This window comes from Pelmatolapia mariae, linkage group LG20 (genome assembly GCF_036321145.2).
Source record: "Pelmatolapia mariae isolate MD_Pm_ZW linkage group LG20, Pm_UMD_F_2, whole genome shotgun sequence".
In the NCBI taxonomy this organism is placed as follows: Eukaryota; Metazoa; Chordata; class Actinopteri; order Cichliformes; family Cichlidae; genus Pelmatolapia; species Pelmatolapia mariae.
Genome location: NC_086244.1, coordinates 40,752,477 through 40,773,644, shown reverse-complemented (window position 1 = coordinate 40,773,644; position 21,168 = coordinate 40,752,477). Strand labels below are relative to the sequence as shown.

Below are 21,168 nucleotides of genomic sequence, written 5' to 3'. Positions count from 1 at the left end.
ACAGCAAGTGCTTTTTTAAATACCACAATGATATCAGAGGAATGCAACCAATAAGGGAGCATACAGAAAACGATGTTCTGAAGTTTTGGCAAATGTGCTAAATGTAATGTTGGGAGCAGAGGGTACAAATAAACACAGTGTACCAAATAAGAGATGAGTCACAGAGCTCTGTTTAGATCCTCCCTTTTCTATTGTAATGGGGTTGAAGTGGTTCCAGCTGAATAGACTTCCATGAAGAGCTGGGAGGAAGTACTCAAAGAGGGAGCGAGAAGGGATGACAGCATGCGAGAGAGCACAGGAGAGACAACAACATATCAACAGAGAAAAAGGAGGAGTGCAGGTTGTTCCACAGTCAGCCATGGAGTGTTTGTTTACATGCTACGTGTGTTCGGGCCTTGTATTACACAGTTGGCACGCTGCCCGCTTGTCATGCTTCTCACAGTATAGCAGCAGTGTGATTACATGCCCGGTAGTGCTGCCCTCTCCTTGGCCTTAACTCCCTCCTGCGGTGACGTTCCTGTTCTGCTCGACGCTAATTAGGAGATGCGTGTCTCGTTAACATTCAATTTGAAGGCCAATAGAGCATCACACCATCCTCTTGCACCCTTCTCCTCTCTCCAGTGCCACTGATACTGCCTGGCCTACCTCCAATAGGAGAGGGGAGGAGCAGGCATCTTTAATTATGTGTAAATTATACAGTGGTGCGAATTTCTTCTGATGTATTGTAAGGTGCTGCTTTGTCCAAGATCTAAACAAGGTCTTTGGAAGTGTTGTGCAAATGTAGCCATGGGGGCATTATCCAGCTCAACAGAATAAGATGGTGTAGTTTTTCATTTTTATAGTATTTTATCTTTAAAAGTATTTAAATAAACATTTAGACAAATGCATGGTGTATTTACAGGCATGTATAAGCCATGAGTCGGGGGATACAGATGGTGTGGGTTTTGTGCAGATGTTGGGAATATGTCTGGATTTCATGCTCAGCCAAGCACACTGTCTGATGACATTAACCACTTGCTTTTGTGCACCTTATTCGTCCCACCTTCCCCTTTCCTTTTACTTGGCCTTCCATCTTCCTGTCCTCCTTTCCATTTTCCTCTACATTCCTACCCAACTCTGACCCAGAGAGCAGCAGGCCAGAGAAGAGGGAGAACAAGTGTCCCACACCGGGATGTGATGGCACTGGTCACGTGACCGGTCTTTACCCCCACCACCGCAGCCTGTCAGGCTGTCCGCACAAGGACAGGATCCCCCCAGAGAGTGAGGTTTTGTTGTTGTTCTTTGTTATTCCAGCTGCTTAGCATAAAAAAATAGTTAAACAGTGTAATTGTTGTGCCATGAGGTTTTCTGAGGTCTCGGGAGCCACCAATTCCATGATTTGGTATATATGTTTGGAAGAAACCAGTCCTTTGATTTGCATCGGTCAAATACTGTGAAATTCAGTCAAAGAAATGCCCTCAAATACGTAATTTAATTCTAATTTTATTCTATTATTGGGAATTTTGGGATTATACAATACAGTCTGTGCAGCTGTGTATTCAAAGTTATTTTTGCAGGAAGACCAAAAATATTAATATGAGAAATAAAAACAAATTTAATAATAAGCAAATCCCACTTCAGTGATTTTCATTTTCTGAGTTTTCTCGTGATTGTGCATCTTGTCAGTTCTGGCCATGCATGAAAACGTGCTGAAGTGTCCGACTCCTGGCTGCACAGGTCAGGGCCATGTCAACAGCAACCGCAACACACACCGCAGGTATATTTATATACATTGCACCTTTATACTGTATATCTATATATGAAGGTTGTTTGTGTGTGTGTGTGTGTGTGTGTGTGTGTGTGTGTGTGTGTGTGTGTGTGTGTGTGTGTGTGTGTGTGTATCTGCAGGTGAGAGTGTTGTGCACTTTGTGTATTTGCAAGCTCGTATATTCATGTATGCAGGGCAGCAAATATGTCAGCCCACATCAGTACTGTGATGTAGATTTACACAGTCAGCAGTATGTACTTGTAATATTCATCTGCTTTGCTTCCTTTATCCCTGCAGTCTTTCTGGTTGTCCCATCGCTGCTGCAGAGAAGCTGTCTAAGAGCCACGATAAGCAGCATCTCTCTCAGTCAGGGAGCGAGCACCTCAAAGGAAGTCCCAATGACAGAGTGCTGAGGTGGGTCATCAAAAAAGTACAAACTCATAGTTCAGGTTTTTTCTGCTTTATTACATTACATACTGTAGATATGGAGCCCTAATGCCCTCACGAGAGGTCAGTTATACAAACCTGGCAGTTATTGACTTTGGCCAATATCATTACATTGACATGTAAAGATTTTATCTATTTGATAATTTAATTACAAGTTATATGCATAGAAGGGAGCTTTTTGATTCCTATATTGATTAAAATTTTGTAATTAACTGTATTAACGTTGCACAGTTAAGGTTTATGTGGCAAAAAAATGCATGCCTTTTGTCCTTTTCCAAAGCCCATCATAGATGACATGATGAATAGCAGAAACTAAGATAAACTGGGCTCAGTGACCCTTTCACCTACATAAAAGCTGTCTCCTCCAATCCAAACCCCTCACAGCTGAGTCCTTGTCAAGGTTAGCCACTTTACTGCTGAGCCACATTGAAACCGCAGAGAGAATCCTGACCTTGGTTACGGTACCCTGCATGAAAGGTGGAGCCTGGCCTCTGAATGGCTCAATAATAACAAGAAAGTCTTGAAACATCCTGGCTGGCAGGCTAATCATTACTGTCACCTCACATGCTAAGATCTCTTTATCTACATTCATCTCACCCGACCGGCCAGATCCCGGCCAAAAGAATGATAATTAGTGCAAACCAGACGCTGGTATTATGCTGTCTGTGCTCTTCCTCATTGGTATTTTAATTAATAATGCAACCGATAAGCTAATTATGCAAGTTATAGGGGCATTGCGGGGGGATAGGAAAAATAATTGCTTTCCTTGAGGAAAACCTCATCAGTGGTTGGACAAAGCATCGAGTATTAAAACATAATAAGGCCTGCTTTGTTTTTCCGTTTCAGATTGTTATTCAAATGAGCTTCCTTGTCTCTTATATGTGGAGCTGCAGAATTCTTCGTTTTAATGGAACGATGTTGAATTAATAAAATGGAAAAAAGTCACCTGTGATCAGTTGTAGCTCTGCTTTGCACACGTGTTATTAGTGGGCCTCTATGTGATGGCCACCCCAGCTGCAGCAGTATGACTACAGGCCAGGTCTTGTAGACTATTAATGACCATGCGAGCATGGAGAAAAACACTGAGGAAAGGCTTCGGTGCAGAGGAGAATAAATAGGGCTGGGCCAAAGTGGGTGGAGGGCTTGGATAAGATGGTTAGGGGATGCAAAAAAAAAAAAAATGAGTAAGGCCACTTTGTTCCTCCTGGCTCTATACCCCCAACCTACCCCTCCTCTGTCTCTCCTCTTTCACCACTCCCCCTTCTTTGGTTCCTAGTCTTCTCTTCTCCCCCTTCTCTCTTCTTTCTCACTCCCCACGCCCTTCCACCTCCCCCTGGTCTATCAGTGGATTTACGCCAACAGGTCTGACAAAAGCCCAGGCTCTCCAGAAAACGAGAGGGCTTAAAGCTCATAAATTCCATGCTGTACAACATGCAAATGTGCCCTCTGCTGATAAGAGAGCTTTTAATCCTGCTGCACTCCTGCTAAGTACACCATTGCTCCTGTCTTCACTCTTTCTGTTTCATTCTACCTTTTTCTCTCATTCTTTTATTCTCTTTTTCTTCCCCCCGTTTTGCTTTTGTGTGTGTGTGTGTCTTTTTATTGCATCAATCCTCTTTTTATTTCTCATCTCTTGTTTCTGCTTTTATTTTTGTCTTTAATCCCCAGCCCCACCCTGACGTCCTCTCCCTCTCCCCCCTGCAGACCCATGTGTTTTGTGAAGCAGCTAGAGGTGCCCCAGTACGGGAGCTACAGGCCCAACATGGCGCCTTCCACACCTCGCGCCAACTTGGCCAAGGAGCTGGAGAAGTACTCCAAGGTGTCCTTCGATTATGCAAGCTTCGATGCTCAAGTGTTCGGGAAGCGCACGCTTGCTCCAAAGATGCCCACCAGCGAAACCTCACCTAAAGCCTTCAAAAGTAAGAGGGAACCTCGGGCTTCTTCTCTATCGTGCATATTTATTTATTTGTTTTTTTATAAGGCAAACCTGTGGCTAGGTTACAGCAGCCGGATTCACTGTGAGTTAGAGTCTTCGGTCAAAGCCATGTGAGCCACACAGAAAACTGAAGATCTGGGCCACGTTATTTACTAACCATTCACTCATTGCTATGTGAGATAGTGTGACATGTTCATTTGTGCTAATTCTTGCTCGCAGTGCTGGCCTTTCTAAGGCTCTTGAAAATGTTACTCCAGCATGGCTCTTTGGCTGACTTTTATTCTTCAAAATGAGTGAAAAGAAGAGAGAGACAAATGTTCAAATTTCAGTTACTGTTTCACTCAGTTTGCCATTTCTGTCCTGTCTGCATGCATAGCAGTGGCTGTGACTCAGTGGTGTGCGGTGACTTTTACAGAAAGGCAAGCAGAGACAATTGCCACACACAAACGAAAACATCTTCGTCTGCTATTTAACTTTTTAACAAGATAAATTGGATCAGATTAAAATGTGCCATTTGTGCTGTCTGTCTGCACTCTGCGTGGACGTATTCTGCACTCCTTCATGGCTGAAGAATGGTAGCTGAATAAATATCTGCTGTTTTACCAAATGACAATGACAAGTGGTGGATATTCCTTTAAGAAAAGAAGCAATAAAACCCAGTGAACGCACCTCAGTACACATAAAACTGCATTATTGGAAAACTGTGCATGAAGTAGCAAATTAAAAGATTATTATTCTGCAGAAAAATGTTCCTCGTCAGTATTGGATGGTTTAATATTACTTCTGCATATTTTTAAGGTTGAGCTCATTTTAAGTACTTTTATCTGTTTAATGTCTGGCATCATATTCTATAAATCATATGTTTGTATTGGCTGTCCTGTGAGGAAGATGTATTTCTGAAAAAATACAGAAACGTAAGGCGATTGATTGATTGATTGATTGATTGATTGATGATTGATCTTTATTTAATATATATTGAAATATATTAATTTAAAAAAAATCAGCTAAATTAAAATGCTTCAGCAGTGTGGGGCAGAAAATAATCATGAAAAATGAAGGTAGAGTGTTAGCAAAACACAAAGGTTCTTGAGCGCACATATTTTTTCAATCCCCTTTTGTTTTAGTACTTTCCCAGAATATCAGCCAATTTGGGATTTGTGCCTTTGTCCCCCTGCAGCTAAGCCGTCATTCCCCAAGTCATCATCACCTAGCCTCAGCCTCCACGGTTATGGGAAAAGCTCCTCATTGGCCTACGACTACGCCCATGATGCCGAAGCTGCTCACATGGCTGCCACTGCCATCCTTAACCTGTCTACTCGCTGCTGGGAGAAACCTGAGAACCTTAGCACCAAACCCCAAAACAAGGTAAACCCACCATTTTTTCAAATGTTTTTTTCCCCAGTCGTTATAAAGGAGCACAGTTGGAATGAAAACAGCACAGTCGGTTTCATCATCACTTGGTAGTTCTTCGATGATCAAAAATGTACTCAATTTGAAGGGAGTCAAGTAGTTTTGGTTTTACTGTCGTAAAGTACTGCCTTGTTCTTCTCTGCAAAACACTTAGAGAAAGATTTTATTATCTGATTGTAGTGCAGATGAAACATTGCAGGCCACAGCTGGTGAGATGAGAGGAGATAGCAGTGGGTGTGCCTTCTCCACCCCTCTTCTCTCCTCTCCTCTCGCTCATTTTTTTTTCTCCATCAACTCTGCATGAATATATCATCAGGAGGCATTGGTTTACAGCAACAGGATGGTGTTGAGATTCAGTTGCATCACCTCTCCCATCCTCTTTCATCGTTTCATCCCTCCATCCCACACACTTTTCATGTTGTTATTGAATTTGGCTGACTGCCAGTTGCCTGGATTACTTTTCCACCAGGTAGCCTTTTTTCATTATCTGCTGGACGGATCTCCCACTCTCTTTCTATCATTTTCTTTCTCACATGTCCTTTTACCCTCTTTCTCTCTTCCTCCCTAAGCAAGGCTCCCTGTTCCTCACTCGTTCCCTATCTATACTTCTGTTTCTCACTCCCTCACTTCCTTTCTCTTTTCTGTGCACAGGAGGTGTAATAGGAGCGCCACTTTCCCCCATATTGTGATTTTTAAAAGCCTTTTTGCCTCACAGAGGAGAGAAAGTGACTGCTTCATCATTTTTCGATTTCTGACATGCTTTTAGGAAGATAAAAAGTGAAAATTAATGTCTCTGGCAGCAAAGCAGAGCAAGGTGTTCAGCAAGGCACAGATCCAAGAGCAGGCCTTAGCTGCGCAGATCAACTGGGGACTGATCTGGAATCAGAGTTGGAGCCAGTTGAAATCCAATATTGAAACACTGGAACACTGAGCTCATCAACCTGGGACATTTCTGGGAACTGTTCCCATTTTCTCTCCTCTTCTCCTAACCCTTTGAATTTTCTGGCCCTTGACCAGCCCATATGAGCACCATTTTACATGAATGCTGAAAACATTGCTCTTTTCACCCTTCTGTTTCTGTTCACCTGCCAGAACTATAATAAAGCATGGAGAGATGGAGCACAGTGTTCGTGCTGTTGGCACCAGAGTACATTAGATATCATGACTAACATGCTTAGGCGATGAGGCTGGTGTTCTGAACTTGAGTGTGTAGTGCTCTGAAAGAGGCCGTCACTCTGGTGCATGACTGTGAAAATGCTTGTTTGATACAGGCTCGAGGGCAGTTTTACAAGCAGGTGGAGAAGTGAAAGCAACATTTCTCCACATGAAAGTTCAGTTTTTATTTAGAATATATGAAATTAGAATTCAGGCAGATATGTAGCGCTGCATCAGAATCTGCTCAAGAGGGTAATTAAAATAATCCCAATCATCATCACACAGGACTGCCTCACATATACAGTGAAGTGCACCAGAGGAGACTGCATTAGTTATTCACATTTGAGAATACTTAATTAGATGTATTAGTTAGCTGTGTTTCTCCATTAATTTTCTCCCAGATTATGCACTGAGCTCCAAAGTTTTTAACAGAAAAAAAAGCATAATTGCATTCATATACAGAGTGAGCTGCAATAAAAAAATATATATTAAAACTCAAGTTTCAAACAAGGCAAAAGTTTCAAACAATGACATGAATGTGTGTAAGACTAAGCTCTGTATGCCCAAAGCTCAATTAAATTCTACTGTAATGGTATCTCAGTGCAGATTTCAGCAGATAGTCTTCTATTTCGTGTGTAGTATACCCTCAAAGTGGGCATATGGATATTATTATTCATTATTCATTTAGTTACTTCACTGTCACTTGTCTAAAATTATTTATTTGTTAAAGTCTCAAATTGGGGCTCTACAACTGAAAATTACAAGGATACTTATAAGCAGGTAATAACACAGGCTCAGCTATAAATTCCTGTTGCTTTGTCTCCAGGAAATGGACATTGAAGTGGATGAGAACGGCACCCTGGACCTGAGCATGAAAAAGCCCATTAAACGAGAGGGAAGTCTGTCTGGGACGAGTCCCGACGTTCGGTCTCCAGACCCTTCCTCCTCCTCTTCCTCGCTGCATCATGGTGGAAACAGCGGGATGACATCACCAAGCATACACACCTACAAGCAGGAGGACTGGGAGGGACCTCTGGATTACACCAAACCTAACCGTCAGAGAGAGGAGGAAATGGACGAGGTCAGTACAATTAGACGGAACAAAAGTACGAGCTCCAAACACGGTGCATTTCCTCAGATGTTACTCACAGAGGAGATATTGCGACATAAATAACAACAGACAAAATTCCCCCTAAGCCTTTTGAATGAAAAACTCTTAATTGTTTACATCACTTTGTCTTTGTGTAATTCCCTTTTCTTATTCCCTGTCCCCTTTTCCTCTTTGTATTATTCATTTATTTCACTGAAATGTGAGAGTTACTGTACAGTTAAAACATTGCACTGTGTAACAGAGGTAGTGTGTCAGGTGCATTGCACCATCCTGGATTTGGCATATGCTAATTTTTACTCCTTTGAACTTTTTCAAAAGAAATATAAAGGGCCTTGAATGTTAATTTTTTATGAGGACACTCTGCATTTGGAAACATCACTTGTCTGCAAAAGAATAAAAGAGGATTGTGTGCACATGGTGTTTGCAAAGTTTCTTTGCTTGCATTCAGATATACAATAGCAAACTATTACCTGGAAGCAGATATTTAAAAAACAAAATTCAGATAATAGGTCAAGCCACAATTTAAAGAGCAAAAGGCCTGCAGTGGATTTACCAGTGTGTTAATCACTTTTCAGATGGAGCATACCGGCCAGTCGTACGTCTCATCCGAACCAGAGGACTGTGACATGATGCAGGATTGCCTAGAGGAGAGGAAATACCCAGGAGAGGTCACAACCCCGAGCTTCAAGGTCAAATTTCAGCCCAAAGATAGCAAGAAGGAGTTGCTCTCGTAAGTAATAAGGCAACGAGTTAGAAGTCATTCTTATTTCCTGATGCGTAACAAGATTATATGTGCTTAATTACATCCAACCCAGGTTAAGAAATAATCATAAAAAACTCATTTAAAGGAAATAGAAGAAGAAGATTTTATTAGACATGATGTTGAGATTTGGCTAAAAAATGAAAAAGTTTTCTCTTTATGTAGAGGGAATCGATACATACCCAACAATATCATAATATCTCAACTGAACTCAAGGTTAATTCAATTCAATTCACTTTTATTTATACGACAACAGTCACCTCAAGGTGCTTTGTATTGTAAGGTAGACCCTACTTTAATACATACAGAGGAAAAAACCCAACAATCATTAGACCCCCTATGAACAAGCACTTTGGTGACAGTGGGAAGGAAAAACTCCCTTTTAACAGGAAGAAACCTCCGGCAGAACCAGGCTCAGGGAGGGGCGGGGCCATCTGCAGCGAACGGTTGGGGAGAGAGAAGGGAGACAGGATAAAATACATGCTCTGGAAGAGAGCCACAGATTAATAACAAGTATGATTCAATGCAGAGAGGTCTATTAACACATAGTGAGTGAGAAAGGTGACTGAGGGAGAAATACTCAATGCATCATAATTGCAGCATAACTAAGGGAGGAGTCAGGGTTCAGTTACAGTATTACTGTGATTTTTAACATTTTGCATCCTGATTACTGCAATAACATATACTGTAATTTATCACCTTTTTTTAAACTACAAAATATTCCCTCAAATTTACACTTTGTCAATATCTGTTTTATTCAATATGTTTTTTCTTTTGCAGCAAAATAAGATTGTAAAGCAAAACAACACTGTCACTAAAACCTGCCATAAATTGTGTTATCAGAGTCAGTCTGCTATCAGTCTGCTACCAGTTTGCAGTTGAATGAGGTCAAGTTGGCAATTACATGAAATCTGTTTTTGATAAAACAGCAATTAACTGTGATAAATCACATATCCATTTGCTGTCTAAATAGACAGAAATTCACATTTAACTGTAACGTTTGTGCTCAGCAATCTTTCTGTTTCGTAGGAATATAACCAGAACAAAACCAGAGTCGAGGCCCCTCGCGTTGTGTTCATTGACAGACTCATTCAGACCGATGGCAACATGCTGGCAATCTGTCTGAATTTATAATTGTATACATTTAATAGCAGTTATTTGCAAATCTTTGACAATCTCTCTGAGAGTGATTGCAGTCAGACTGTGACTGCTTGTAGAAATGTCGCCTCCTATCAGGCAACCTGTGCAATCCAATCACCTTGCAATCAACACCCTCAAGCCATCACCATGAGTTGCAACTGATCACCAAACGTGACAAAATTCACTATAGTCGCAAGTCACTGATCTTTTTTGTAGATGCACAAAGGTTGATGTTGTATTTTTACTCGTGTGACTAAAACCATAAACTTGCACTTCATTATGAGGTAGCTTTGTCAAGCTAAGTGGTGGTTTTTGGTTTTAACATATCTTCACATTTAATAAGCACTCTTGTTCATAGTGCTCCCATGGTATTTTAATTAATTTCATAAAAAATATCAATGTTTAGTGTTCCTATGTCGATACTGTGCTGTAGTGATTTTTTTTGCCATCCCTACAGTTCAGTACAAAGATCAGTGAAAAGGGATGTAGAAAAAGACGTCCCTTTAGTTCTAAATAAAAGTTAAAGAAGAGATTTCTGTTGACCAGCAGAATTTTCTCATGTTGAGCCAGTAATACTCACCACTATACCACCGTTCTGACTGTCCAGGGGCTCGCACAAAAAAGCTTGCAAAAAAAAAAAAAAAAAAAAAAAAAATATATATATATATATATATATATATATATATATATATATATACATATATACATATATATATATATATATATATAAATTTGTATAGAGAGAGAATGTTGCGTGATAGTCTGGCCACAATCCTTTGTCAATCAATTATTAAAGTTAAAACACACAGACATATGTATTTGCTCTGGAAAAAACAAACAACCTGCTCGGTCTGATGTAGAAATCTACTAAACATTGACTCTTGAACCAAATGTAACCCTGTTTTAGCATGTACCATTTAGACGTCTTTTAAAGCTCTGATAAACAGAAAATTGCTCAGTGGGCTATTAGTGAAATTAGGTTGAAACCAGTTTGTTGTAACATCCTGAAAAGATGACTTTTCATATTGCAATTTTCAACCACATTTAGATGTTCTGTGGATGTGAGTTTAAGGCCATGACCAGCCAACCGGGATAAAAAACATCCATGAACGTCTGGTGCTTTGTGAGAAGGGTAGTGACACTCTGATCGTTCCATCAGAGTGTGTACAAATGTAGTACCCCCAGGTATTTATGGGAACCTTACAACAAACGACCTTCTATGTGAACTCTATGTACATATTTGCCGTGAATATAGAGAGGTGTATGGTCAGCCTCTGTTTTTCCTTTATAAAAAATAACTTTGTACATCTAATCCCTAACGTTGTCGCTCTCTCCTTCTGCCACTGCTAACTGCGTGTCTGTCCCCTCTGCAGGTGTCCAACACCTGGCTGTGATGGCAGCGGCCACATCACTGGGAACTATGCGTCCCATCGCAGGTATGTAGGCTTATTCGGGCGCTAGTGTGCACTGCTGCTTTCTATATAAGCTTGTACATGAAATGTTAGATCTACTGAGACTCTCCCTCTGCTTCTCACTCCAAAGCCGGCACACCGAGACTAATTCAAACATTTTATTTGATCCTGACATGCCAGAGGCAATAATGTAGCGTGAGCCCAGGAAGCAAAGACGGTCATTGACTTTGATATGCATCAGTAATTTACTTCTTGCTGTCTGTCCTCTTCTTGCTAAATGACCTTGGTATGCCTTGCATTCTTGATTTCCCTTTACTCACATCTTTCTCCTCTCTCCTTTCAACCCCCTCTCACCCCTTGCTTCCCCCCTTTTCGTCCTTCTCTTCCTCTGCCTGTCTTTTCTCTCTCAGTCTGTCTGGGTGTCCTCTCGCTGATAAGAGCCTTCGGTCCCTCATGGCGGCCCACACCCCTGAACTCAAGTATGTCTGCTCTACACCTTCACTGCCTTTTCGCTGCCACTTCAGCTCACTGCTACTGACACTGTCCAGCACCACAGCACTTCATTCTGCTGACGTTAACTTATCTATTGTTGCTGGCTGCTTTCTGTGCTACCGCTGCATCTGTCATGGTGGTTTTTCCTATGTCTGTGCTTGCTTTAACTTCAACTACTTCATGTAAATGTGAATGAAACTTACAAAGGCTTTTCACAGCTCAACATGTACAGATACCAGGTGTGTTCAAATGGCAAAGAGCCTGGAAAGCTAGAATAACTTTTTCATATAGCACGGTGAAATCAGAGCTTAGAAAAGGGCATGAAAAATACAAAATGCAAATTATCAATGTAATTGATAAATACTAAAACAAGTAATAAATCAATTATAACAGAAAAATACACAGGTAAGCTGAAAAACAGCTGACAAATATTAAAAAAAACAAAACAAACAAAAAATGTAGATCTATAAAATCCTAAAATCCGTTCTAATACAAATATAAGGTGTAAATGGCTGACCAGGATTGGGATGATATGTGTTCAGTGATGATCACTAAGAACTAAACCAGAGTCCAGAGAGAGTTTTTTGTGTGTGTATCAGAAAGGAGGGAACTGAAGCCTAGAAGGGAAAAAAAGCATGAGTTTATTTTATTTATTTTTTTAAGATCAGTGGATTAATTTTGACCATGGGCCTTATTTGAAAGATAGGACTAGACAAGATCTTTGGTGTTTGACTGAAATAGTCACTTAGATGAGCTATGAAAAAAAACATTTCTCCCACTGAAAACACAACATCTATGAACAGAAGCAACTTCCTGGTCATTACAATTACATTTATATAGCACCACTTCACAGCAAGTGCTCATTATTATTGTAAAGTAAAGACAACAGTAATAATAATAATAATAATAATAATAATAATAATAATAATGAAAGATTAGACAGAGAACCTCAACGATCAGACAACTATGTGTAAGCACTTAGAAACAGTGGGGAAGAAGAATTCCCTTTTACCATGAAGAGGCCTCGGGCAGACCCGGGCTGGAAGGGGCGAGTGGAAAGAGAAGAGAGAAAAGAGGGGCGTTGATGTGTGGTTCTGAAACTATACTCTTCCATGTTAGCAGATTAGGTCACTTTTAGAATGAAAGTTGGATTGCAATGGCTAAAAAAATATGATTTCTGATTTTGTGAGGCGCAGTTGAGAAAGCTGTGTGCCATTCATGAGCTGACGAGGGAGTCTAAAGCAACAGCTAGACTTTTAGTGTCTCAAAGTTTCAAGGGTGGGTGAATCTGGGAGACACCTCTCTCAGCCCCTCCCTCAGCTTGGTTCTGCCAGAGGTTTCTTCCTGTTAAAAGGGAGTTTTTCCTTCTCACTGTTGCCAAAGTGTTTGCACACAGGGGGCCATCTGATTGATGTGGTTTTGCTGTATTGTTGTAGGGCCTTACAATATTAAGGGCCTTGAGGTGACTGTTGTTGTGATTTGGCAGTATATCAATAAAACGGAACTGAATTGAATATACACATTGTGATAATTTGTTTAAGATTAAGCAGATAAATAGAAAGTGAAATAGGAGAGATGGGATCAAAAACAAATATGCACAAGGATGTTTTATCCTAACAAACTGACCATTTTTCTCATCGTAAACCTCAGTTTTCAGCTGTGAAAACTCCCCGTGTTAATTTTTTCTGCCTAACTTTGAACATTGCTTTGTTTTTTTCCCTAGATGCCCCACTCCAGGATGTGACGGCTCAGGTCACATCACAGGAAACTATGCCTCACACAGAAGGTAACAGAACACAAATGCTCGTGCACACACACGCACACACACACACACACACACACACACACACACACACACAAACATACATATGTATAGCCAGTCAGAGAGGCCTAGCGACAGTTCACGATAGATTAGACAGGCACCACATACACATGATCCTATTTTCATCCATATTAGGCGTTTTCAATGGATTTGGTTTGTCATTTGGTTGAAGAACCTCTGTAAAATTATTCTTCCTTACCATGTTCTCTTCCTTTATTAAGTAATCACTTCACCAGACCTTTTCTTTCCAGCCCTATGTTATCAACTCCATACTTTCTGTTTTCAGTCTCTCTGGGTGCCCGCGTGCCAAGAAAAGTGGAATTAAAACTCCTACCAAGGACAACCAGGAGGACTCCGAGCTTTTAAAGTTCGTACCGCTCAGAAAGTCATAACGTCTGCTTTTAGCATGACTGACGGTAAAACTAAAATGCAATAAAGGAAAGAGAGAGCGAGAGAGAGAGACAGAGAAAGAAAGAGAGGAAAGTCACTGTGAATCATATGCAGAGGTAGTGATCTGTCCCCGTAACTGAATCAACTTACTCATGGGAAAATACACTTACTGCAGATACTGATTCTGAATATAATTTATGGTAGACTATTGCAGAGTACATTGTTATTACATAAGAAATACATGGGCTTCATATTGCACACAAAACTGTTAATATAACAGTATGTGGAGAAAGCATGTACCAAATTGTAATAGATCATTTGTCAGCAATATCTTGCATTGTAATAATATGTCCAATACAGAATGTAGCAAAACTGCTAAAAACCTTTCAGTTTTTAAGATAAGAATTATCTTAGTTTTCGCTTTACTTTCATTTTTGCATTCTCCTTGTCTAACCTTTGTGCCCCGTCATTCTCTTTCTTTCCGTATCTGCTTCCTATCTTCCATACTTTTTCTTCTCCTTCTCCTCTCTTCTTCTTCTTACCACCTCTGCTCTCTGCAGATGTCCGGTGCCGGGCTGTGACAGCCTGGGCCACATCAGTGGAAAGTACGCCACACATCGTAGCGCTTACGGGTGCCCGCTGGCGGCCCGTAGACAAAAGGAGGGTCTTCTGAATGGCACGCCATTCAACTGGAAGGCCTTCAAGACAGAGGGTCCAACCTGCCCCACCCCAGGTTGTGATGGCTCTGGACATGCTAACGGAAGTTTCCTCACACACCGCAGGTAAGCTTAGGCTTTGATCAGTATCTTCAAATTTGAAACAAATTGATTAAATGAGGAATTCAGATTTTATAAAATGCAGTCAACGGCTAAGTATCTCTGAATCTCTCTTTTTTAATGTGTGGATATTTTAGTTATTTAGTTATTTCTTTTAAAAACTTGTCACAAATGCTAAAATGTAAAGCTTCAGTTTGATACTATATTTTTAAATCGCTATGTCTGACCAGAAAAATAATACGCAGATCTCTGTAAACACCCCATCAGTTGGTCATTTTCAACTTTAAACTGATCTAGGCGAACGTAGTCAAGTCTTTATTCTAAGTTAAGCTAATTTACAGCTTGATAGTTAAAGATGAGCATTTGAACACTTTGGAAATCTTTATTTGCTTTGTCGAGAGTTAAATAAGAATATCGAGATGTTTTCACCATGTGTTAAATAGTCTGTCTTGCCGTTTCCAGTTATTTTTCTAGGCTAAGCTTTTCCCCCATAGCAGCAGTACATAACTAACACATGCCACTGTAAGTTATAATGTTCTTTATGTAGATGTAATGTTAAATTTGACCCTCTCTGAATTTCATTTCAGCCTCTCAGGATGCCCCAGAGCTTTGTATGCTAAGAAGAAGGCCAAGTTCCCTACAGAAGACTATCTGAGCACTAAGTTCAGAGCCAGTGATGGTAAGATGGTTAATTAAGAAAAATCTATGTGTTTACTGAGCGGAAAATCCCCCCCTTTTGTTACTGAGTCAAATAATAAAAATGCCAATGTTAGAATAGAGTTTTTTTCTGTTTTCTTTTGGGGTTTTTTTTGCAAAACGTGCTTTTCTCTTCGCCTCTCCTTTAGTTTTGGACAATGATGAGGACATCAAGCAGCTCAACAAAGAGATTAATGACCTTAATGAATCCAACAATGAAATGGAGGCTGACATGGTCAACCTGCAGACTCAGGTGTGTGTTTGTTGTTGGGGTTTTTTTTCCTTTAGTGTGATCTTCAGTGTATGCTCTTGTTTTCTCGAGGAGCTCCAGTTTCTCCATGCAACAGCAATACTGCCTACCTTAGCCAGTCTCTTGCAAAAGAGATAAAGTAATTATTGATCATTATCACCACCTTATGAAACCTTGGTTTCATAAGCATGACACTGTTGAGAATGAATAGAGAACTATAATTTTAGGAGGATATTTATCTGGAACGTCTTTTACCAGGATTACAGTTTCTGCAGTTGAGACTCTAAAGAGCACTGCAGGCAGCAGGACACTTTAAAGATGGGTAAAAATTGTCCAGTATCAGTATTGCATCTGACCAATCACATTGTTGTGATGTGTGATGCATGGTGTTTCCACATCCCACAATTATGTCATCGCTACAATCTGACTGGTTACTTGCAATGTTGAACTGGAACCAGCATTAGATTTGTGGACCCAGGAACAATGAAGATATCAGATGGTGCGAGCCACTAGAGAAGAAAAAAAATGTCTGTATAATGTCTGGACTATGGCCACTACATTGCCAGTCACCACAGCTGCTATTAAATAGATATGAATTTCTAGTTGAATATTAAAACATTTGCTGATGGTCTGCTGCTGTGCGTTGCAGATCTCCTCTATGGAGAAGAACCTGAAAAGCATTGAGCACGAGAATAAGATGATTGAGGAGCAGAATGAGGCTCTGTTCATGGAGCTGTCTGGTCTGAGCCGAGCCCTCATCCGCAGCCTGGCTAATATCCGTCTGCCGCACATGGTAAGTCCGCATTCACACCCTGTTGTCATTGATTGTGCATTTGTTTGAAGGCAAATCTGGTGCGCTGAAGAGCGCGTGGAGCCTTGTTTCTGTTTGCCCCCCTCAGTTGAGATTGGTTTTCATTTGCACCACAGCAGGAGCCAATCACAGAGCAGAACTTTGACAGATACATCAGCACCCTGACTGACATGTACACCAACAAGGACTGCTTCCAGAGCCCTGAGAACAAGGCTCTGCTGGAGAGCATCAACAAAGCTGTGAAGGGCATCAAGGTTTGAGGCTCCACACATACAAATGGAGAACGCAAACTGTCCCAAAGTGCAGAGAACGCGGTGGAGGTGGAGTCAGGAAGGAGAGAGGTTGAAATGCTCTATGATATATCGAAATATGATTCAAAAACAAAAAAAGGGAATTCAGGTTATTTAAGTAAATGGCAACTTAAAAAAAAATCAACCCAGGGAGCACTCTGTTAAAGAAAAGTGACGCGGACCAAAATCCACATCATGCTGCTGCTGGGATTCAAAGGAGGAACCAGAAGAAGATCCATGTTACTAGAAGCTGTATCTGGGGGTTTAAATATACTGTATGTTTACCTGTTGTCTCTTTTGTGTCCTTAACTGTTTTTCGGAGAGGGTTTCGCAACTGGTCAGTCAGTTTTTTAGCATTTCTCCTCAGCCGGAACACTGAGACAGGCGAGGCTCGAGTATTGCTCGCCAGAGCCCAGAGACAGGAAGAGGAGCACTAACTGGAGCAGAAGACTCCCACCGCCGCTGTCTCCTGTAGCATTCTCTATGGCAAGCATCTGCAGCTCTGAAAATCTCTGTGATCCACAACCATACTCGCACCACACCCCCCAGCAATATGAAGCATGCACTAAACTGAATGTGCGTTTGCTTGGTGGTATTACTGCAGCGATCATCAGCGGGGAAAAAAAACCTCATCGAGCAAGGTCGCGAGTGAGATTAAACGCTGCAGCCCCCCCCCCCCCCCCCCCAATGAAATGATAGTAATAGTGTGCACACATTTCGAATTCAGTTAGTCATATCTATAGTACTTATCAGCCTAGGAATTGCACTTCATTTCAATGACTAGTTTTTGTGGTACAATAATTATTGTTATATATGAATTATTTATACCTGTGAACTTTTAAATTGTAACTTATTGCCATTTATGTTATTGAGGTTTATTTATTTGAAGCAATCTATTTATTAACTTTGTTTAGTGAAACACACACATACAAATGCATCTTTACTGATTATCAAGGTCAAAAAGCAATTTGCAGATGTCGTACGTCAATATTTTAAAAGTCTATATAGATAAATGACAAGGCATAGTTTGTTTTGGAGTACTTTTTAAAAATCCTTTTTAAGTGCAAATATTTTATAATAGACTCAAATTTTTTTTTGATAATTTTACAGTAAAAAAAATTATTTTTTGGGCTTGTTGCTCTTGTTTTCCTCGTTTTTATTTTGTTTGTGTTCTTTCTGTTACATTAAAAAAAACACTGATGAGGAGATGAAAACAAAAAGAAAGTATGTATTTATTATTTATTTAATATGAAAGAAATTGACTGATATGGCTGTATATTTATTTTGTTATTTATGTGCGTGATGTGACAGTTGAGTCTGAGTAGTCTTAAAGATCCTCTGCTAATATTTAAATAAAGAACGAAAAAATAAATAAAATCAATACAAATACTGTTTGATTGCTTAGGCATAGATGTACCAGCAGCTGATTGTTAAAAAAAACAAAACAAACAAACAAAAAAAAATACTCAAAAGCAATCACTTTCACTATCCGCTCTCTGAGTGTTTGCTTTTGTCAGGTGATGAGAACAATTTGTAGAGGAATTTAAAAAAATGTTACCTCTCCCAAGCGCTTTGTAGCAGCCAGAAGTGGCTCACCCACAATCTCTGTGATGTACCATGGCTGTTTAAGTAACGGTTTTGAATTCTTTACATCAGTGCAGTGGTACATGTGTAGAGCTCTATTCCAGCAGTGTTTTAGTCTGGATGTACGAGTCTAAAACACACACAGCGACATATCCAACCCTCGAGGATACTGTAGGATGGCCTCCTTTGACAAACTTTTATCAGATAAACATACACACCCTTGTAGCCTTACTCTAGATTTTAATTTTTTGATGCACAAAGTGCCACTAAAAAGAAATAAATAAAGGAGAAGAAGAGAATTCACTTTCTTTCCTGACTCTTCGCATTTCTGCAATGTAACAATGTCTGGTCCTGAGGAGACCACGGCATCAAGAGAGTGGTGATTGTTTCAGATGCCTTTATTTCTCTGCCAAGATGGCCATAAGTACACTATATATACATTCTGTATAAATAGATTTTAAAGATGCTATATATATACATATATATATATATATATATGAATATAAACATACATATATTTTTACAGTGTAATTGTTGACTTGCTCTTCTTCTTCTTCTCTTGTATATCCTTATCAAAAGATCACTAGCTTATTGGAAAGAGAAATGAGGAGGGGTTATCAGTAGGAGGCAGTTACACCTTAATTAATATCACTAAGACCTGCTCAACTGTGGCTTTAAACATACCATTGAGTCAAAGCTGAAGGCGATGATACAGTACAATACTTTGGAAGTGTTCTCATAGGATTCCTTTTTTTTAATTTTCTTTCCTGATCCAGAAATGTCAGAAACATCTACTGTATGTTGTACTACTGAATCTGAGAAATGAAACCATCAGTTTAGATGGTTGGCTCTTTGTTCCTAAGTGTCATGTGAGTTCATGTATGAAAACATTTTTGAAAAAAAAACACAAAAAAAAGACGATGATGATGCCTCTGAGTAATGCGCATAGTGTTTAGCAACATTGTGCAGTGATTGTGTTAATAATGGAAACAGCTCACTCTCTGTGAGCTTTCCGATACTGAAGTGAGCAAGTAGAAGACCGTAGTGTAACCTGCCTTTGCGTTGCACCTGCTGTGGTGTACACGACCCCGTGTGTAACTCTGATGTCGAAGGCATGTTTTCAATGTGCTTTTAGCCAATGTAGAATGAATCTCCTTTGTGCACTTTCTCAATAACTGTTGAAGATGCCAGCATTTTAAGTCTTGACTTGTAAGAAACCCAATAGATAGATGACGGGCAATTGTCCTGCCTGTTTGTCACATAGAAAAAAACACACACAAAAAAGCCGTTTCATTCAGGGGGTTCAAAATGTATTTTTTAAAAAAGGAAGTGGTACTTTCTTTTCCAAACAAACAGGAAAAAAAGAACAACCAAAAGAGACTGATGGGAAGCAGAGTTTGGTTCTCAGGTGATCGGGGAGAGCTGCTAAAGCAGAGCAGAGCAATGCCATAGGTCAGCCAGTCAGCTGAGGCTAGAGGCAACAGCAGCGGCTGGATCAAGGCCTAGATGAGTGTGTGGGAGTGGGAAATTGATTTGCCCGGCTACACAATCTCCCCTTTGCTTTAGGAGGAGGCGTTTGTTGCATAAATACGAGTCCGTCACTCAAAAGAATGTCAGAGCCTTTTATGACTTTTATACTCCCCACACCCTCCCCGCCAAAGCCCCCACACCATGACCCCCCCCCCCCCCCCCCCCCCCCCCCCATTCCTCATATTTTTGTGTAACCTCTCCCCAGGAAAAATAGTTTGGATGCATTTGGTTAACAAAGTAGCGTATTCCCTCTCTTGAAATGCACGAGAATACTACCCGAGAGTGTTAAGACTGAATATTCTCCCAACTTATTTGATAAGGCATGACCCCTTTTAAACTGCTTGATGAAACTGTCTACTGAGGTATGTAAATTAATAACACTGAGGCCATGAAAGCATAGCATTTCAAAAAAAAAGAAAAAATGTTAGCTGAGAAAGCAAATGCAGCCCACGGTTGGTTCTGCGCCCACGCACTGTATGTTTTCTTATTTACATAAAAGTACCGAGTGATGGAGTGAGCAGATTTATTATTCTAAATTGCAAAGGAACAACAAAAGTGGTCAGGGCTCAGTTTCCCCCGAAGCACCTGGGACGAAAATTGAATTGAACCTGATGAAACGTTCGGGGGAACCAGAATCTTGTTTCAGAGGGGTCGGGGGAGGGGAGCGCATCGTCACCCGGCGAGAGCAGGTTGATGCCCACGCGCGCACACTCTACACTGAGAATAAGAAAGAAATGTCAAGCTGAGCAAAACCAAAAGACCCCCAACATCCTCCCTGTTGTAGTTTCAAGCTGTGTGGTCTTATCATGTGTGCCTTTCTCGCTGAACTCATTTTGCGATAGGGTATGTTTACACCTGGTTCAAATACTGCTGAAAACATTTGGTCTGAATCTAGATGTTTTACGTTCAGGGGCGGGGTTAGCTGTTGGGGAGGGGCGGGGGCCGATCATGTCGAATAAATGCGTTTTCACATCCAGGCAGAGGCCGTTCTGTGACAGAGATGGCACGAAACAACGAGCCTAAGGAAACTGTGATCCCATTCTGTCGATTCAGGTACCAAAACTGCAAGGACAGTTTCTGTGAAGGAATCTGAAGAACATCATCATCATCATCATCATCCTATCCATCCCTAGATAATGCATTAGTGTGCAGGGCATTATTTTGAAACAAGTGGAAGTGTCTGTACATATTTGTATTAAGAAGAAACAGTGTTATTGTTGTTGTATCGAAGACGAGTTGAAAATGGTTTAAAAAAAGAAAAAAAAAAAAGAAAATAGGTTGTGACAAAGAGAAAAAAAAAAATCCACAGCCAAGGGTTGTCCTGCTAGCACATTTTTACACAGATGAGCTATTTTTACTGGTGATTTTCTAGGTATTGATACTGATATCCTTTTAAAGTACAAAACTTC

General features: G+C 40.4%; 1 protein-coding gene across 7 annotated transcripts in view; it reads left to right on the top strand.

Moving 5' to 3' along the window:
- The window catches only part of myt1b (myelin transcription factor 1b), a 41,229-nt gene extending 23,898 nt beyond the window's left edge, over positions 1 to 17,331 (top strand). For 3 of the 7 annotated variants that reach the window (XM_063463417.1, XM_063463413.1, XM_063463419.1), the window contains 16 exons: positions 1,126 to 1,260; positions 1,666 to 1,756; positions 2,045 to 2,161; positions 3,863 to 4,113; positions 5,308 to 5,495; positions 7,522 to 7,776; positions 8,382 to 8,536; positions 11,080 to 11,142; positions 11,529 to 11,597; positions 13,334 to 13,396; positions 13,719 to 13,799; positions 14,383 to 14,604; positions 15,186 to 15,277; positions 15,444 to 15,547; positions 16,194 to 16,337; positions 16,472 to 17,331. In XM_063463417.1, the coding sequence (XP_063319487.1) occupies positions 1,126 to 1,260; positions 1,666 to 1,756; positions 2,045 to 2,161; positions 3,863 to 4,113; positions 5,308 to 5,495; positions 7,522 to 7,776; positions 8,382 to 8,536; positions 11,080 to 11,142; positions 11,529 to 11,597; positions 13,334 to 13,396; positions 13,719 to 13,799; positions 14,383 to 14,604; positions 15,186 to 15,277; positions 15,444 to 15,547; positions 16,194 to 16,337; positions 16,472 to 16,615 (2,174 nt within the window). In that variant the 3' untranslated portion in view covers positions 16,616 to 17,331. The remainder of the gene's footprint in view (positions 1 to 1,125; positions 1,261 to 1,665; positions 1,757 to 2,044; positions 2,162 to 3,862; positions 4,114 to 5,307; positions 5,496 to 7,521; positions 7,777 to 8,381; positions 8,537 to 11,079; positions 11,143 to 11,528; positions 11,598 to 13,333; positions 13,397 to 13,718; positions 13,800 to 14,382; positions 14,605 to 15,185; positions 15,278 to 15,443; positions 15,548 to 16,193; positions 16,338 to 16,471) is intronic. The other 4 variants (XM_063463420.1, XM_063463415.1, XM_063463416.1 and 1 more) reach the window with 4 other exon arrangements.
- The last annotated feature ends 3,837 nt before the right edge of the window (positions 17,332 to 21,168 follow it).